The sequence below is a fragment of the Heloderma suspectum genome, chromosome 4 (genome assembly GCF_057233095.1).
Source record: "Heloderma suspectum isolate Gila_16-S chromosome 4, 16-S_ref, whole genome shotgun sequence".
In the NCBI taxonomy this organism is placed as follows: domain Eukaryota; kingdom Metazoa; phylum Chordata; class Lepidosauria; order Squamata; family Helodermatidae; genus Heloderma; species Heloderma suspectum.
In genome coordinates this window covers 9,021,420-9,037,619 of record NC_139461.1, presented here as the reverse complement: position 1 = coordinate 9,037,619, position 16,200 = coordinate 9,021,420, and the positions used below count along the sequence as shown (strand labels likewise).

Here is a 16,200-nt window from a genome sequence, read left to right as displayed (position 1 = left end):
GGAGCAGCGTGAATACATATCATCATGCATTAAGAACAAACAAACAAAAAACATAGGCTTTATGTGGAACTGAAAATAAGTGTCCACATCCATGAGAAATCTGTCTCCTGGGTTTTTTATCACATTGAGAAGGTGCCTATGTACCATTTTTCACTCGATGGGCAAAAACACAAAGACACATTCTTGTGAAGGGGCCAGCAAGTATCAAATAATGACTGGGTCCTGTCATGTTTCCCGGTATATGTTCTTGACTAGGGATGTGCAAATCAGTCTATATCCTGTCCATGCCAGTTTCACGTGTATTCAATCATAAGTCCGTCCCATGCAATTTCCACATCATTCTCTGATTATTTTAAGTGTATGAATATTTGCATTTATTTTTGTATGCAGCTACCCCTAGCACACACATTTATGCAGTTTTTGAGTGGAAAATTGCAAAAAATCTGAGAAGTGTGGAATCAGAGGGATAATTGCATTCCAACTTGCATATTATTCAAGGAAGCATGAATCTGATCACTTGGGAGTGCGGACCACCCATTTCAGTTGGAAATGCAGACCACCCAGACCAGTGCATTTCACTTGGAAATGCAGATTACCCAAAATTTTCCAGCACCCCTAAATGTGACATCTGCCAGATAATTCACAAAATCAACAGCATAATTCAACAGGCAAAATGTCACCAAAAAATCAGCTCATGTTGGCTTTATCATTCAGCCACTTTATAAGAGTGAGGGAGGGAGGTTGGGAGTGTGGATGAGTGTAGGGTAAAGGTGAAACTCATCTCTAGTTCAGATATTAATTCAACCCAGAGAAGAATTTGGGGGCCTGTTATCCCCCCTCTTTTCTTGGAGGTGAGCATTGTGTGCCCCTCTCTACAACTTATACTCCGGCCCAGATTCACCAAATTTTGCAAGCATTTTTATCATCGATCATTTTCCAATTTCTGCTCAAGCAAATGTAGAAAGCAAAGACATCTAAAATGTATGCAATCAACATCTGGGCAAATGCATAAAGGGAAATGCCTAGTCTAACTAGGGATGTTGCAGGAATCCGAGAGGGGTGTGGAGTCTGGTGGATTCCCCCCCCCACTAGGCCCCCAGAGCCTGCTTCCCGAGCCACAGCCACTTACCTGACCCATTCACTAGGTGCCCACATGGCCCGCAAATGCTGCAGGGCTGCCTGTTCCCTTAGTAAGCGGCTGTTTTGCCTAAAATGGTGTGTCGAGTGTCTCCGTAAAAGCAATGCTGCATAAATGGAGGCCATAAAGGAGCCATTTACGCAACATTAAAGGTGTACATTGACCATTTATGCTTGCAATGTTGTGTGAATGGCCCTTTACAGCTGCCATTTATGTAGCATTACTTTTACAGAGACAGCCAAGCTGCCATTTTTACGCAAAATGGTGGCTCATAAGGGGACAAGTGGCCCCATGGTGCTCGCTGAGCCATCCAGGGGCTTGTGCGGCATGGTGAGCAGGTGCGGGCCGGGGCAGCAGCATGGTGAGTGCCTGGCAACCACGGGCAGAGGTGATTCCTTCCATCCCTGAACCTAACTGATTTCAAGAACTGACTAGGCATTTATAGAAACAACGCTGTGGCCATACTGCGAGACAGTTCAGTCTGAAATTGGGACATTTCTTATTCAAGACAGAGAACTCCTGGTGTACCTTGGAAATGGTAAAACTACTGTATAAGAATCTGCCTTACATTCTCAGAGCACTTATCCTCTAGCCAAGGACATAATGTTTAGCTGTGGGTGTTTTTTTCCTCCTGCTTCCAGCGGAATCAGGCTTCTCTGTGTGTGCTCTGGGGTGGGTGGGGTGGGGAGTGTTCCAGTAACTGCCAGGATCAGGATGTCTGTCAATGGTTTCAGAACACAAGCCACTGTGTTTACATTCCACAGAAAAAGATGGGGGATGGACTGGCAGAGATCTTAGGCTCATACATTCACAGGTGGATGGTTGCATTTATCAGTTATCCTCCGCATGAGTAAGTCCAGCTCAGCCTAATCATCTCCCAGATTAGGGATGGCACAGGCACCCGACCGGGGCTTGAAGTTTGGTAAGTTCTTGCCAGCTCAGCCCCCTGGATGCCAGTCCGTGGATCCCGTCGCGTGCCCAACTCAGCATGCACCGAGTCAGGCAAGCATGCAGCTGCATGCTCCCTCGCTGAGCCACTTTAGGTAAAAATGGTGGCTTGGCCTTTTTTGTACATCACCATTTATGCGAACGGCAGCCATAAAACTGACATTTACACAATGTTACAGGCATAAAAATGGCAGCTCGCCAAGAGAGCAGGCTCACTGGGCATTCGTGGACCTCCCCGGGGCTCACCACGTGCATCGAGCAGGTTTGAGCGGCCAGTGAGGGTCCAGTGAGTGGGACATAGGGTGAGAAATGGTGAGTTCACCCATCCCTATCCCTGATGTGCTAATTTATGACCCAGAGGGAGGTTTTCTTTGGTTTGTTTGTTTACTTGGAAGAGCATTTAAAAACAAAACAAAACATGGCCACTCCCACCGGCAGTTTGAAGTGGTACAGATCTGAATTTCACCACTTCTCTCTACCATCATAGCTTATGTAATGTGTAGAACAGCTCTCTTCTCGTGGTTTGCTCTCCAGAGAGATTCTCTGTTTACTGTTGCTTACGTTTATTGACTCAAAGGGCAGTAATGTATTTGCTTTTAGTCTTACCTCATGTAATCCTAGCTTAATTGCCATTTAAAATCCTTTGAAAGGCTGGCAATGTTCTGAATCATCACCCCAGTTAACACATCATTACCAGAGAAGATGGCAGCCTTTCAGGGGAGGCTGGTGGCTCCAATTTCGGTGGGGCAGTGATTCCATTGTGAGGTTTAGTTAGAACCATCCAGAAGGCTGAAGGAGCTATCCAAGGTGCTGACCCTATCCCCAAAATAACTCCTTTAGCCTTCTGGCTGGTTCTGACTAAAACCCAGACTAGAATCACCGCCCCACCAAACTTAGAACCACCAGCCTCCCCTTCAGCCTTTATATAAGATATGGACAAATCTGTCTTTTTCACTTCCTCTAATACTTTATTTTTCAAGAGTAAGTTTCTTCTGTCCAGTTTCTACATCAGTTTGTGATATTTTTTTAAGTCTGCACAAATATTTGTATGCATTTCCATATGCATTTTCTTGTGCACAAAAATGTGTAGCCATACTTATACAATATGCACATTTCTTCACTTTCCCCTAATATAAGTTTTTTTGTATGCAAGTTTCCCTAATGTACACATTTTTGTATGCAAATTTCCCTACTGTATGTATTTTTGTCCTTTTTTTTAAATCAGAAAGCTGCATCACAAACTTTGGAGAAGGGCTACAATTGAAGGATAATTGCATTTTGGTTTGCATAGTGGTCAGTTCATATTAAAATGTGAACCAAACAAATTTCACCAACATTCCTACATTATAGAGAGTTCATTGAACTATGAAATTTGTACTGGAATTATTAAGGCTGCAATCCTACACCAGTTATGAGTAAGAAATTTGTTTGGTTCTAATTTAAATGTGCACTCTCAGACCTACACATCAACCAGAACACAGTTACCCAGTGACCACCTCAACACTTCCCTGAATTTTGTAATGGGGTTTGCAGAAAATTGCATACGAACAATTCATATATCTGAAGTGCACACAGAAATGCATTACATTGGGAGAAATCACATTATATTGGGGAAAATGTGTACCTTAGGAAAAGTGAGAACAAAAATATGTATATTAGGAGAAATGCACATGAAAGTGCATATGAATTTGTACGTGAACATTTTTGGGGGGATCACAAATTGATCTTTGCAAACTAACAGTAACCACAGTCTAAATGAAAGTTTATTTGTTTGTTTGTTTGTTTGTTTATTTCATTTCTATACTGCCCAATAGCTGGATCTCTCTGGGTGGTTCACAAAAATTAAAACCAAAAAGCACACAGTAAAACAATATAAAATATAAAAGCATTAAAACCACAACATAACGATACAACCAGAATAAAACCTAGCAGCAATACAGAGACTTAAAATACAGATTTAGAACAGCAAAGCTAAAAGACTAGAAAGCTAAAATGCTAAACTGCCTGTGAAAATAAAAAAAGTCTTCGCCTGGTGCCAGAAGGAATACAGTGTAGGTGCCAGGCGAGCCTCACTAGGGAGCTCATTTCACAGCTGGGGTGACACAGCAGAAAAGGCCCTCTTGTTGAATATCCTTCAGCCCGGAGCTGAATGCATTATATATAATGCAATACTGAAAGGATTTCCTCCTGTTTTGGGGGGCCTCTCCTCCTTCATCCCTCCCCATCCTTGGTTTCTGTGCTGGTTGAGGAAGGAGGGAGGTTACATCATCCCCAACTAGTTTGGAAAAACAGCTAACATCAGACATTGGGACCCAAATCACAGTCAGACCCTGGTGTGGAGGGTAGGGGAACCTTTTCCCCCACACATTGTAGTCCTGATCTCATGTGGGCTCCCCACCTACAGTTTGAATATAGAAAGAAGCCCCCAATTTTCTCCCAAGTGAAAGTCCCCCCTGCCCCAAACCAAATTGCAGGCACAAGGCCTCAAATCAGAGGGGTGATGGATGAATGGGAAGTGGGGTGCATCAGTGTGAATGGATGGATGCAGGCGGTGTGTGTCTGTGTGCACAAGAAAGTGTGTAGGGATGTTGGAGGAATCCGTCGGGAGGGTGGAGCTCGCCAAGCTTTCATCAGCTTAGCCCCCTGGTCTTTGGCTCGCTTCCCCATGAGCTGGCCCGACTTAATATACATTGAGTCGGGTCAGCTCATGAATTTTCTAGGGTTGTTGTTGTTGTTTGCAAATAGAAAGTTGGAGAAATTACGGCTGCAATTTCTGCAAATTATGGTTGTAATTTGCGCAAATTAAGAAAATTACAGCTGCAAGATACTGAAAATACACATACTGTAACTGCAATTTGTGTGACTTTCTATTTACAAAAAAAACCAGGGAAGTTTCTAGATTTTGGGAAAACCTCACGGCTTGTCTTGCAGTTGCAAGCTGAGCCAGGTGGGCAGTGGGAATCTGTCTGGCCCCCAAAGGGCCAGATTTGCAAACTGTGGACATCCCTACAAGTGTGGGGTGGCCACACCAATTGGTGACTCTGGACCCTCCCCACTGACCCTCCCCATGCAGCACCTGACATATTACTCCTGATGCAATGCAGCCCTTACAGGGAAGAAGATTTCCCACACCTGGTCTAAACTGTACTGACCAACACAATACACAGGATTACTTGGGGCATTGGGTAGGGATCCCAGAGAAATCTGCAATGGATTCAAATGAGTTCAGATTTATGTGAATCCAGCCTATGTATTCCACAGCAAAACAGCCTTTTCTGAGTCGCACAGATTCTGTGGACTTGTGGATCATTTTTCAGTTTTTTGGGGGTGGGGTGGGGTGGGGTGGGGGATTTGTACAAAGTTTCAGTTGTTCTAATATGCATTAGCACTAAAACGCATTAGCACTAATGCACATTAGCACAAGTGGAACAAAATTCTCATATATCCCTAAAAAAAACCTGATTCTAATGAGTAGACAATGGAACAAAAGATACCTGACAAGTTGTGAAACACAGATGGAATGGATTTAACAAGATCCACACCTCCCTAGCTGTGGGTGAGGACTGCATCTGCCGTTGCAGGATATAGGTTGAGTTGAGTACCAGGGACATGTGATTTTTCTTCAACAGAAATATTTCCTTGAGAGGAAGTCATCTGGATTCCCCGTAACAGCTGTGGAGCGACAGAGTAGGGACCTCTTTTACTGGCCAATTGTGATAGTCTGTTCCATCAAAAACAACAACAAAGTTACTTTGTTAGTACGTTAAAGACTAACAAAGGCTGGAATCCTATACATACTTTCTTGGGAATAAGGCCCACTGAATTTTATGCAGCTTACTTCTGAGTAGACCTATAGAAGATTATATTGAAATTTGCGATGGTGTAAGCTTATTCTGAAGAGGGATGGAAGAGTTGCTTGAGCTTTTTGAGTTTCTCAGAGTTCCACCTCAAAACCCAGTTCACCTTCTTCCCATTCCTGATTGCAAGCTTCCCCTCCCCCCATTCATTTCTTTTTAATTGCACACCCAAATGTGTATTTTGCCCCCATTGATTAAAGCATGAAAATGTGCATTTCCTGAAAAAGCATATTTCTAAAATGTGCATTTTTCTCAAGTATGCATTTTGCAACACTGCAAGCTCAGGAATGTGTGAGCTTTGCCCACAAAATGTGTTTGCACCACAGAAGCAAATGGACCAAGTTCTGGTCTTGTATGAATGGAAATGAAATCCTCACACACCCCTGCCTGAGCTGCCTCTGAGTAGACATATCTAGCATTCTGTTGAAATGTATGATGCCATCAACTTTTGTGGACATATATTTTCCTGGACACATCCTTTCCTCTAGCTAAGGAAAACGTCTCTAGTTCAGTGTAAGCCATAATAAATTGGTTAGTCTTTAAGGTGCTACAAGAGGATGTGTCTGTCTGTCTGTCTTCTTCCTTCCTTCCTTCCTTCCTTCCTTCCTTCCTTCCTTTCTTCCTTCCTTTCTTTCTTCTTTCTTTCTCTCTCTCTCTCTCTCTCTCTCTCTCTCTCTTTCTTTCTTTCTTTCTTTCTGACTTGTGATCTGATTCAGACCCAGGATATATCTTCCTATCTTGGTGAATGAAGCATCATGCTTCCAAACTGGCAGGTCACCTTGGATGACCATTAAAGCAATTTCCGTTGCTGGGAAATACATACACGGCCATCCTTAACAAGGGCCCGTAGAGCTGTCAGCAGCTGGCAAAACCTGCCTAACACCTTTTCTACCATCTGATGATTCCAATCCCCCTGCATCCATAACAAGAGCTTTTGTCATCGGGAAGCTAAGCCCTGGCTCACAAATGATCTCACTCCCTCTTAATGGGATTTGCCCATCGTTAGCGGCAAGATAGATTGCTTCATGTTGTCACAAGGAAATGGGTCTTAAGAGCTGCATGAGGTTTCCTCACTTGGAGAGAGAGTAATTTCCATTGGATATTCAGCCATAAGAGAACAGGATTGGTCCTTCTTATTGGGCCCCAATTATGCAAGAACTGAATGGCTACAGTTCTGCATACAAAATGTGGGTTGGGGAGAATGAGGAGGGGCAAACGTAATGGAGGAACTTACCCAGGGGGAATATGGTGGAACTTTCCCAAGTAGGGATGTGCCAATCAGCAAAACGTGAGCTCATTGTAGTTCTCTAATTCCACATCACAGCTCATCCTGACGCATGTCTGCATCAGATTGCGAATGTTGTTTTTCTCATTATTTTCCCAAATGTACACATTGATTGTGCACATGTTTGAAATGCACACATTTCCTCCCACTAATGAAGGCATTTTTGTGCACATTTTTCTGAAGTACCTGTTCTTTCATGTGCATTTTTTAAATGTACACATTTTTCAAACACATTTTTCTTGTTGCTGGGCGAATCCCGCTGCATCACAAGCTCAGAAATGTAGGGATGTTGACCACAGATTGGGTTCAGGTCCACATTCAGTTCTGGGAGGTGCAAACCAGGTAAATTCTGCTCAAAAACAAATTGAAAAGGAATTGTTCATACACCCGTAGTTCCAACACTAACGGCTGCATCCCTTTGGCACATGAGATGAGATGGTCCATGCATTGGATTCCCATGTGAGATACTCAAATTCAGCCCCCCTACCTCACCATGGGGGATCACAGCATAGCCTTGGGACATTTCCTGGGTCCAATTTTCACCAAAGTTTAAACCTGTGACAAAGCTGTACCTCTCAAGACTGCAGCTGTGGAATCATGTGACTGAATGTGTTTCCATACTGAAATAAATGAATAAAGTCCTCTGCATAGAATACCAGATGTCAAGCTGTTCCTTTATTTTTTTCTGGACCCTGCTTCTGGTGTCTTGTGGTACATGAAATTTCATTTTCTTTAAAAATAAATAAATAAATATTTTATTTAAAGGGAAGAACTCCACAGAATGAGTGATCTTATTGTATGTATTCTTAGGGGGGAATTCAAACTCAACTGACAATGGTTCTTAATATATCATGGATGGAGAGTTGAGAGCAGAAAACAGCCTGAGATGAGGCTTGCTTCAACGGTTGATAAGAGACTGTGTATGTGTACATTATGAAGCTGAATCAGGCACCAAACTGGTTTATACATTTCAGGAATTAAAAGAAAAACACATCAGAAACAACATCCTGTGTGGAAACTCAACATCCAGTCTATGTTGATCGTGCTGGGAATCAGAAATCCCCATGCATTCCAACAGTATCTCAAGGCTATTCCCTACATTAACATATATTCCATGTTTAATTATCTGAGGAAGTGGATGGACTGTTAGTTTTGGCAGTAGAAAGTCCATATTCCAGCCTTGGCTCAGCAGTTAAGCTCACTGCATCTGCCATCTTTGGGTAATGGTTCTCTCAGTCTAATCTGCCTCATTTGCAGGGTCAGGCAGAGGCAAACAGTGTGGTCCAGGGCTGACATATGTCAAACCCCAATGCAGTAACTCAAGAGATGAAAGGGCCAGAGACAGGTGATGTAGTGCAAGTAGGGAGGGCACGGGGGGCTGATTCAGTCTGGGAATCCAGCAGAACCTCCCTGCCTGCACCCCCAAATCCCACTTGCTGAGCCCCTGCCCCCACTCACCTGCTGCCCAAGGTCAGCGAGTGGCCTGCACTCAGTCCGGCGGCCTCATTGAGCTCTGTGTCACCATTTTTTAAAAAAATAAAATGGCAATCGCAAAAATGCATATATGTGCATATGCGTGGGACGTTTTTGCAAATGCGCATATTTGTGTATGTGAAAATGCATGTTTTGTGAATGCACATCTTTGCATATGTGCAAAAATGTGAATTTCACACATATGCAAATATTTGCAGTCACAAACATGTGCATTTCGTGCCTTTCGCAAATATGCACAGTTTTGCGATCACCATTTTATTTTTCACAAAATGGCGACCGCAGAGCTCGACGAAGCCGCTGGTGTGTGTGCGGGATGGTCGCGAAGTGCAGAAGGGGCTTGAGCGCAGTCCGAGGACCGGCGAGAGGGGGCAGGGGCTGGGCTGGTGCCTGGAGAACTAGACAGGGGTGGGTTCGCACATCCCTAGGTGCACGACAAGGCAAGGATCAGTGGGGGTGGGAGGCCCCAATTTTGGTGGGATTTTAAATCCATTCTGGATTGTGGTCAGAACCAGCCAGAACTCTAAAGGAGCTATCCAAGGTCCTGAATCCAACCCCCCAAATAGGTTAAGCACCTTGGATAGCTCCTTTAGCGTTCTGTCTGGTTCCAACAGAAACCAAGAATAGATTACAGTCCCACCAAAACTGGAGCCATCAGCCTCCACTGCCAAAGATCTGGTTCCAGAAGACAGGAAAGGCAAGGAAGGTACAGGGATCTGTATGATTACTCTAGCGAGACGTTGCTTAGACTGAGAATCTAAACCTAGGACTGTTTTCATATAAGGCCATCTGAGCCCCTATTGGCTCCTCAAGTCACCTGACTCATCTGGGCTGATGTGCTGCAGTTTCTCTTCCTGACACAATCAAGCTGGTGCTGTGAAGCAGCAAGACTCAGGACAGACACATCCTCTACCTGCAACTTTTCCTGGTGACAAGGGAGCAATCCTATGCATCTTTCGACAGAACAAAAAAAGGCCTACAACTCCCAGCATTCCTGGCTGAAGAAGAACGCGGAGAGTTGTCAGACATTTTTCTCTCTAAACATGCATAGGATTGTGGCCTAAGGCGCCTCGGCCCAATGCCTGTTGCTGCCTTATACACTCCGGTGAACATATGAGATGATGCTCGTGAAGTCCTTTGGGACAGAAATCTCGTAAGAAATAGTGACATAGCTCTTGAATGAAACTGCCACTTTGGAGGGGGGGAAAGGTGAAATAAACGATTCTTTGCGGCCAGAATGGTAGTGGCCTGAGCCTCCATCTTTATCAGCTCAAAGGTGAGGCTGAGGGGAGAAGTGGGGGCTCCTTGACCTCGAGGAAACAGTCCCATGTTTTGATGCAAGCAATCATTTACAAATAATGCTTTTAAAATGCATCTTTCTTTTTGATTTGCTCCATTTAGGCCTCCCTGCCTTGGTGGTTGCTATCTCTGTGGGATTCACAAAAGCCAAGGGGTACAGCACCACAAACTAGTAAGTAATCTTTCTTTCTTTCTTTCTTTCTTGCTTGCTTGCTTGCTTGCTTGCTTGCTTGCTTCCTTCTTGGCAGCAACTTACATTTTAAGGCATGTGTGCTGTGGCTTGTAGGTGATCCTGGGGAATAATCACTACAGATGCTGACAAAGTGTGCTATGTTTGAGCATAGATATGATCTTTGGGGGCTCACAATGCTCAACTCAGAGATGAGGTGCACTGCACCCCCCCCCACACACACACTTTTCCCTTGCCTTAGATTAAAATCTGAGTTGAAGGGAAAAAAATCCTTCCCAGCCCTAACCCCCCTGAACAACTTGACCATAATGAGCTCCACCAGGACCTCTCTTGGCCACCCGAAGATGCCACAGGCAGCCATGGATTGCTCAAGCTTTCATACTTCCCACAATCTCTGGCTGCTTTTGACAGATTCCACTGTGAAACTGCTGACGGGGCAGAAACACCACCCTCACAGACGACACTTGGGGCAAAAAGGTGGGTGGGCTTTCCCTCCAACAACAGTTTTCTGGGGTGCAGCCTGTTTATGTCAAATACTATGCAGGCGCAGGAGAGATCTCTCTTGGCTTTGCAGAGCTGTCATTTGACAGCCCTGTATCTGGTAGGCTTTCAAGTGATCCCTGATGGTCTAATGGGGGGTGGGGGGAGGATGGGGCTCCAACTTGGATCAGCTTGGAAATGAGCCAAGCCATTTCTTAATTTGGGACAATGTGACTAAACTTACTTCCCAGCCAGTCAAATGTGAGGCACAGGTGGCTCACCCATCCCTAGATATGGTTGTAGAGATGTAGATTTAGGTTAGACATTAGTAAAAAAAAAATCTAAACATTAGGAAGACCATCCTAAAGGCAGGTGAATACCTGACATGTCATTAAAGAATGGCGGCCAGACTCCCCACTGCTGGGATCTCTAGCGTGGTGACCACGACCACCAATGTGGTCACCACGCTGGAGATCCAGATTTTTAATTTCTTTAAAAGAAATTGACCACCAATGTGCCCACAGAAACCTCTCTTGGTGACCGCCAAGCTCCCTTCCCCTCCTGATATTAATTTTATTTTAAAATACTTTTTAGACTTAAAAATAACTGGCAGTTTGGCATGCTGCAAAGCAAACTGTTGGCCTCCAGGGCAATTTTTATTTCCAAGAATGTATCTGGGCCCTGTAAGGGTCCCAGAGAGGCATTTTTAGAAAATAATAATAAAAAAAAAACAATGTGGGTGGCTACAGCCCAGTGTGCATATGAAAGAGAAAAAAGGGGGGGAGGCAAGCTAGGGGTGGTGGGGAATATTGTGGGGGCTAGTGAGAGTGGGGGGTATGAGCAGGAGTTTTGCCTGTTTCTGTGTTAGCTGGTTTGTTTGTTTGCTTCACATGGTGTGTGTCTTTGCCTGGGTTTGTGTGTGGGGACATGTGGGACGTGTTTGTGTTTCTATGAGCATAGATAGCCAGTTTGCTTTCTATGAATTTGGTATTTTCTTGTGCTTTGTTGCTGAATATATGTAATGTGGAGCTCAGTCCTCAATGCTGGTTTGTGTGCAGTTACTTGTCTCTGAGTCTCATCAGTTTGTCTTCTGTTAAATGGGTGTTAGAGCAGAAAACAGTGGGTTCCAAAGAATGGTTTGTGTTTTGGAGCTTAGATGATCAGATCCCACCTCTGCCTAGGTTCTTGGGCAAGCTACTCTTCTTTTAGTCTCATGAGGAGGCCTTCTGCGAAACTGGTGTTTTGTTACCAGCCACACTCGTTATGGTAGCAATTTTGTGAATGGGGATGCCCCCTCTGTAGCATCTATTTTGTAAGAGCACCCACAACAATCTCTCAAAATTCCAAATGTGCCTACTGCCCCCCGCCCTAGTTGGGGGCCCTGGCCCTACTGGGTATCTTTTAACTTTAGAATGGCAAACAATCTGTGTAGTTTGAATTTTATGAAGTGGTTACACAATACATCCACCCATCAATTGGGAATCCCCCTCTTGCCATAAATCATCTCAATTCTTACTGCAGTTACTGCATGAAGCATTAGAAGCAAGCTGGGTTGGTTGACTTCTGACCTTAATTACCAGTGGGGACTGAAACCAATGATCTGAAGAGGAGGAGAATTGCCTTCCATTATTCTTTATTCATAGTACTGACCCATGAAACACAGAGACATCTACAATCGGTTTGTTCTTCCACCTTCAGCCCTGGAATCCTGTCAGTGGACACCCTGCTATTATTATTAATAGATCTGTAGCACCTTCCCATCACCCAGTTTTTTAAAAAGTCTTTTCTCACTTTCAAACTCATTGCAATTGCAAGATTCCGTTGTATTTGTAAATCAAGGGTTCTCCCCACTCATCTCACCAAAAACATTGTGGTGTAACAGTAGATCATTTATGTATGTATGTATGCATGCATGCATGAATACGTGCATTTACTTGAATATGTGTATTTATTTGAATATGTGTGCCCCAAGTGGGACCTCCAAGGCAGCCAATAACAATTCTGATGAACCAATCAGATTGTGTTAAAAATCAAACAGTAAAACAACAGCAAGAACACCCTTCCCAACCAGTTTTGGACTTCAACTCCCATGAGTTCCAGCCAGCAGGGCCCAATGGCCAGGAATGCTGTAATATAGGGACATGTGAATCATCAAAACTGAGCTCACCAAAGCTCGTTCCAACTCGAGTCTGTATCAGATTGCACACTTTTTTTTTCTTTTTTCTTTACTTTTCACATGAAAATCCCTCCATATTTCCGTGAGTATTTTTGCAAATGGACACATCAGTTGTGCACATCTTTGAAATTTCCACATTCTTCTCCCATTGATTAATATTTGTGTTCATTTTTCAAAAGTCCACATTTGTTCATGCACATTTTTCAAACATTTGCTTGCTGTGAAACGCTCTTTTTTTTGGTCCGTGAATCAGATTGCAACCTCGGAAATGTATGGACCATGCCCTCAGATTGCATCCAAGTCCATGTTCAGTCCAGAAGGTGTGAACTCTGAAACAAACAAACAAAAGAATCTCATACATCTCTGTTGTTGTCAAAAACAAGTGGAGGGCACCAGTTCAGGAAAGGCTGAGAAGAGTATCATTTTTACCATGTATCGAAATGCCATCAGATAAAGGGCGTCTGGGCCTCTCAAGGCAAGGAATGCCAGAGCCTGGACACGACAGTGGGGAAGGTTTTCTCCTGAGTATCCACACCCTGTGCTTTAGCTGGTAGATCCTCCCGCGATATGTATGTGGACAGACAGGATCATGTGGGAGAAGGCAGTCCTCCCAACCCATTTAGGGCTTTAAATATGATGATTAAGGGCACAATCCTATAGAGATAGTCAGCAGCCTCCAAAGTCAACTATCCAGGTATCCAAGGGCAGGGCGGCCATAGCACAGAAGTGATCCTCCCCTCCGTGCTCCGGCCACTAGGGATGAGAGAACCTACCCCCATCTGGGTTCTCTGGGTGCCCGCCAGGCCCTGCCCCTGCTCACTGGTCCCCAGACCATGCTTGAGCCCCTCCCACACTCATCAAGCAGCCCACACTCACCCCGGCGGCCTCATCGAGCTCTGCCGCTGCCACTTTTTGAAAAACGGTGATTGTAAAATGTGCACATTTGCGCATATGGAAAATGTACATTTTGTGAATGTGCATATTTGCATATGCAGAAATGTGCATGTGAATGTGCATTTTTGCTTACACACAAATATGCACATTTTTGGCGATCGCCATTGTATTTCTCAAAAAATGGCGATTGCGAAGCTTGACGAGGCTTCCAGAGTGAGTGCAGGCCATTTGACGAGTGCGGGCAAGGGGTGAGCAGGAGCTCAGTGAGCGGGGCTTAGGGATGCGGGCAGAGTGTGGTTCCACCAGATTCCCAGATGGAATCGGATGCCCACACCAACCCTACTGGCCCCCTGCATTTTGGGCTAGATGGCCGATTTTGGCTGTTTAGCCATGGATTCAGGGAGAGGGAGGGATGGAGGCCAGTGGTGCATAGGAAGCTGTGTAATGTGGCTTCCACAGTCTCCTTCTCTTCCCACCCCTGAGAATCCCTCGTTTTCCCCATTTCCATGCTCTGTTTCAGAGCTTGCAGATGTAGCCGGCACAGAGAGAAATCGTGCAATTTACACAAAATTGCATAGAACATACTCCTGCAATTTTGCATAAATCATGCTATTTACAGCTGCCATTTTGTGCACAATGGCAATTTCTGTAAAAGGCAGACTCACAGTTTTACACAAAATGGCAGCTCACAGACAAGTGGGACACCGCAACCTTGCCCAACTCAGTGCATGCCAAGTTGGGCAAGCTTGGGGGTGCAAGCTGGCATCTTGGGGGCCAAGCTAGTGAAAACCCACCAAGCTCAAGCACCAAACTGGATTCCTCTAACATCCCTACCTCTAGCAAGCAGGATGGGAGCAGTGATGGAGGCCTGATAGTCTTCTAAGCAGCATTTTATGTTACAAGGGCCTCTGAGTCCATCTAGGTGAGGCATGCTTCTGGGGGCAGGGACAAGGGCTGGGAGGCCATTGGATTCATTGTATCCAGGGCTTCCTCACTGCTCACTGGCATTCCACCATCCCTCACTCTTTTCCTTCCCATGATCAGAGCTAGAGATATGTGAATCAGGAAAAGTCAAGCTCTCTGAAGTTCTCCAAATTCCATCTTGAAGCTCATTCTAACTCAAGTCCATATCAGATTATATATGAAAATCTATCTGTATTTTGATGCATATTTTTCCAAAGGTACCCATCAATTGTGTGCATCCTTGAAATATATTCATTCTTCTCCCATTGATTATAGCATATGTATGCACATTTTTTTCAAAAGTACATAGTTTCCTTGGTATTTTTCAAATATACTCATGCTGTTGAGCACATTGGGTGGGAGGAGGGACCATGAATCACACTGTAAGTTTAGAAATGTATGGATGTCAATCGCAGATTGCGTCTGATTCCATGTTCCATCTCGAAGGCCCAAGGAGGGGATGCTGGAAAAATTTGAGATGGACTAAAATGAGCTCCCCCTTCATGGATCACTGCCTTGTTGTGGCGAAGGGGCTTGCGTAACTCAGTGAAGCCATAAGCTGTGCCGTGCAGGGCCACCCAAGACGGACAGGTCATGGCAGAGAGTTCTGACAAAATGTGGTCCACTGGAGAAGGAAATGGCAACCCACTCCAGTATTCTTGCCAAGAAAACCCCATGGAACGTATCACAAGGCTAAAAGAGATGACGCCGGAAGATGAGCCCCTCAGGTCGGAAGGTGTCCAATATACTACTGGGGAAGAGCAGAGGGTATTTCCAAGTAGCGCCAGAAAGAGTGAAGCGGCTGGGCCAAAGCTGAAAGGACACTCAGCTGTGGATGTGTCTGGTGGTGAAAAGAAAATCCGATGCTGTAAAGAACAATATTGTTTAGGAACCTGGAATGTCAGATCAATGAATCAAGGTAAGTTGGAGGTGGTCAAACATGAGATGGCAAGATTGAACATCGACATCTTGGGAATAAGCGAACTAAAATGGACAGGCATGGGCGAATTTAATTCAGGTGACCATCATATCTACTACTGTGGGCAAGAATCCCTTAGAAGAAATGGAGTAGCACTCATGTCAACAAAAGGGTGGGAAAAGCAGTACTGGAGTACAATCTTAAAAACGATAGAATGATCTCAGTACGAATCCAAGGCAAACTATTCAACATCACAGTAATTCAAGTCTATGCCCCAACCACTGATGCCGAAGAAGCTGAGGTTGATCGGTTCTATGAAGACCTACAACACCTTCTAGAACTAACACCAAAAAAAGATGTCCTCTTCATCATAGGGGATTGGAATGCTAAAGTAGGAAGTCAAGAAATCACCGGGATAACAGGCAAGCATGGCCTTGGTGTACAAAATGAAGCAGGACAAAAGCTAATAGAGTTTTGCCAAGAGAACACGCTGATCATAGCAAACACTCTTTTCCAACAGCACAAGAGACGACTCTACACATGCACATCACCAGATGGTC

General features: G+C 44.5%; 1 protein-coding gene across 1 annotated transcript in view; it reads left to right on the top strand.

Annotated features, from left to right (window-relative positions):
- Positions 1-16,200, top strand: part of ADGRB1 (adhesion G protein-coupled receptor B1) — a 365,002-nt gene that overhangs the window by 285,166 nt on the left and 63,636 nt on the right. The window contains exon 22 of the mRNA XM_084847946.1: positions 10,121-10,190. Coding sequence (XP_084704072.1) covers positions 10,121-10,190 — 70 coding nt within the window. The remainder of the gene's footprint in view (positions 1-10,120; positions 10,191-16,200) is intronic.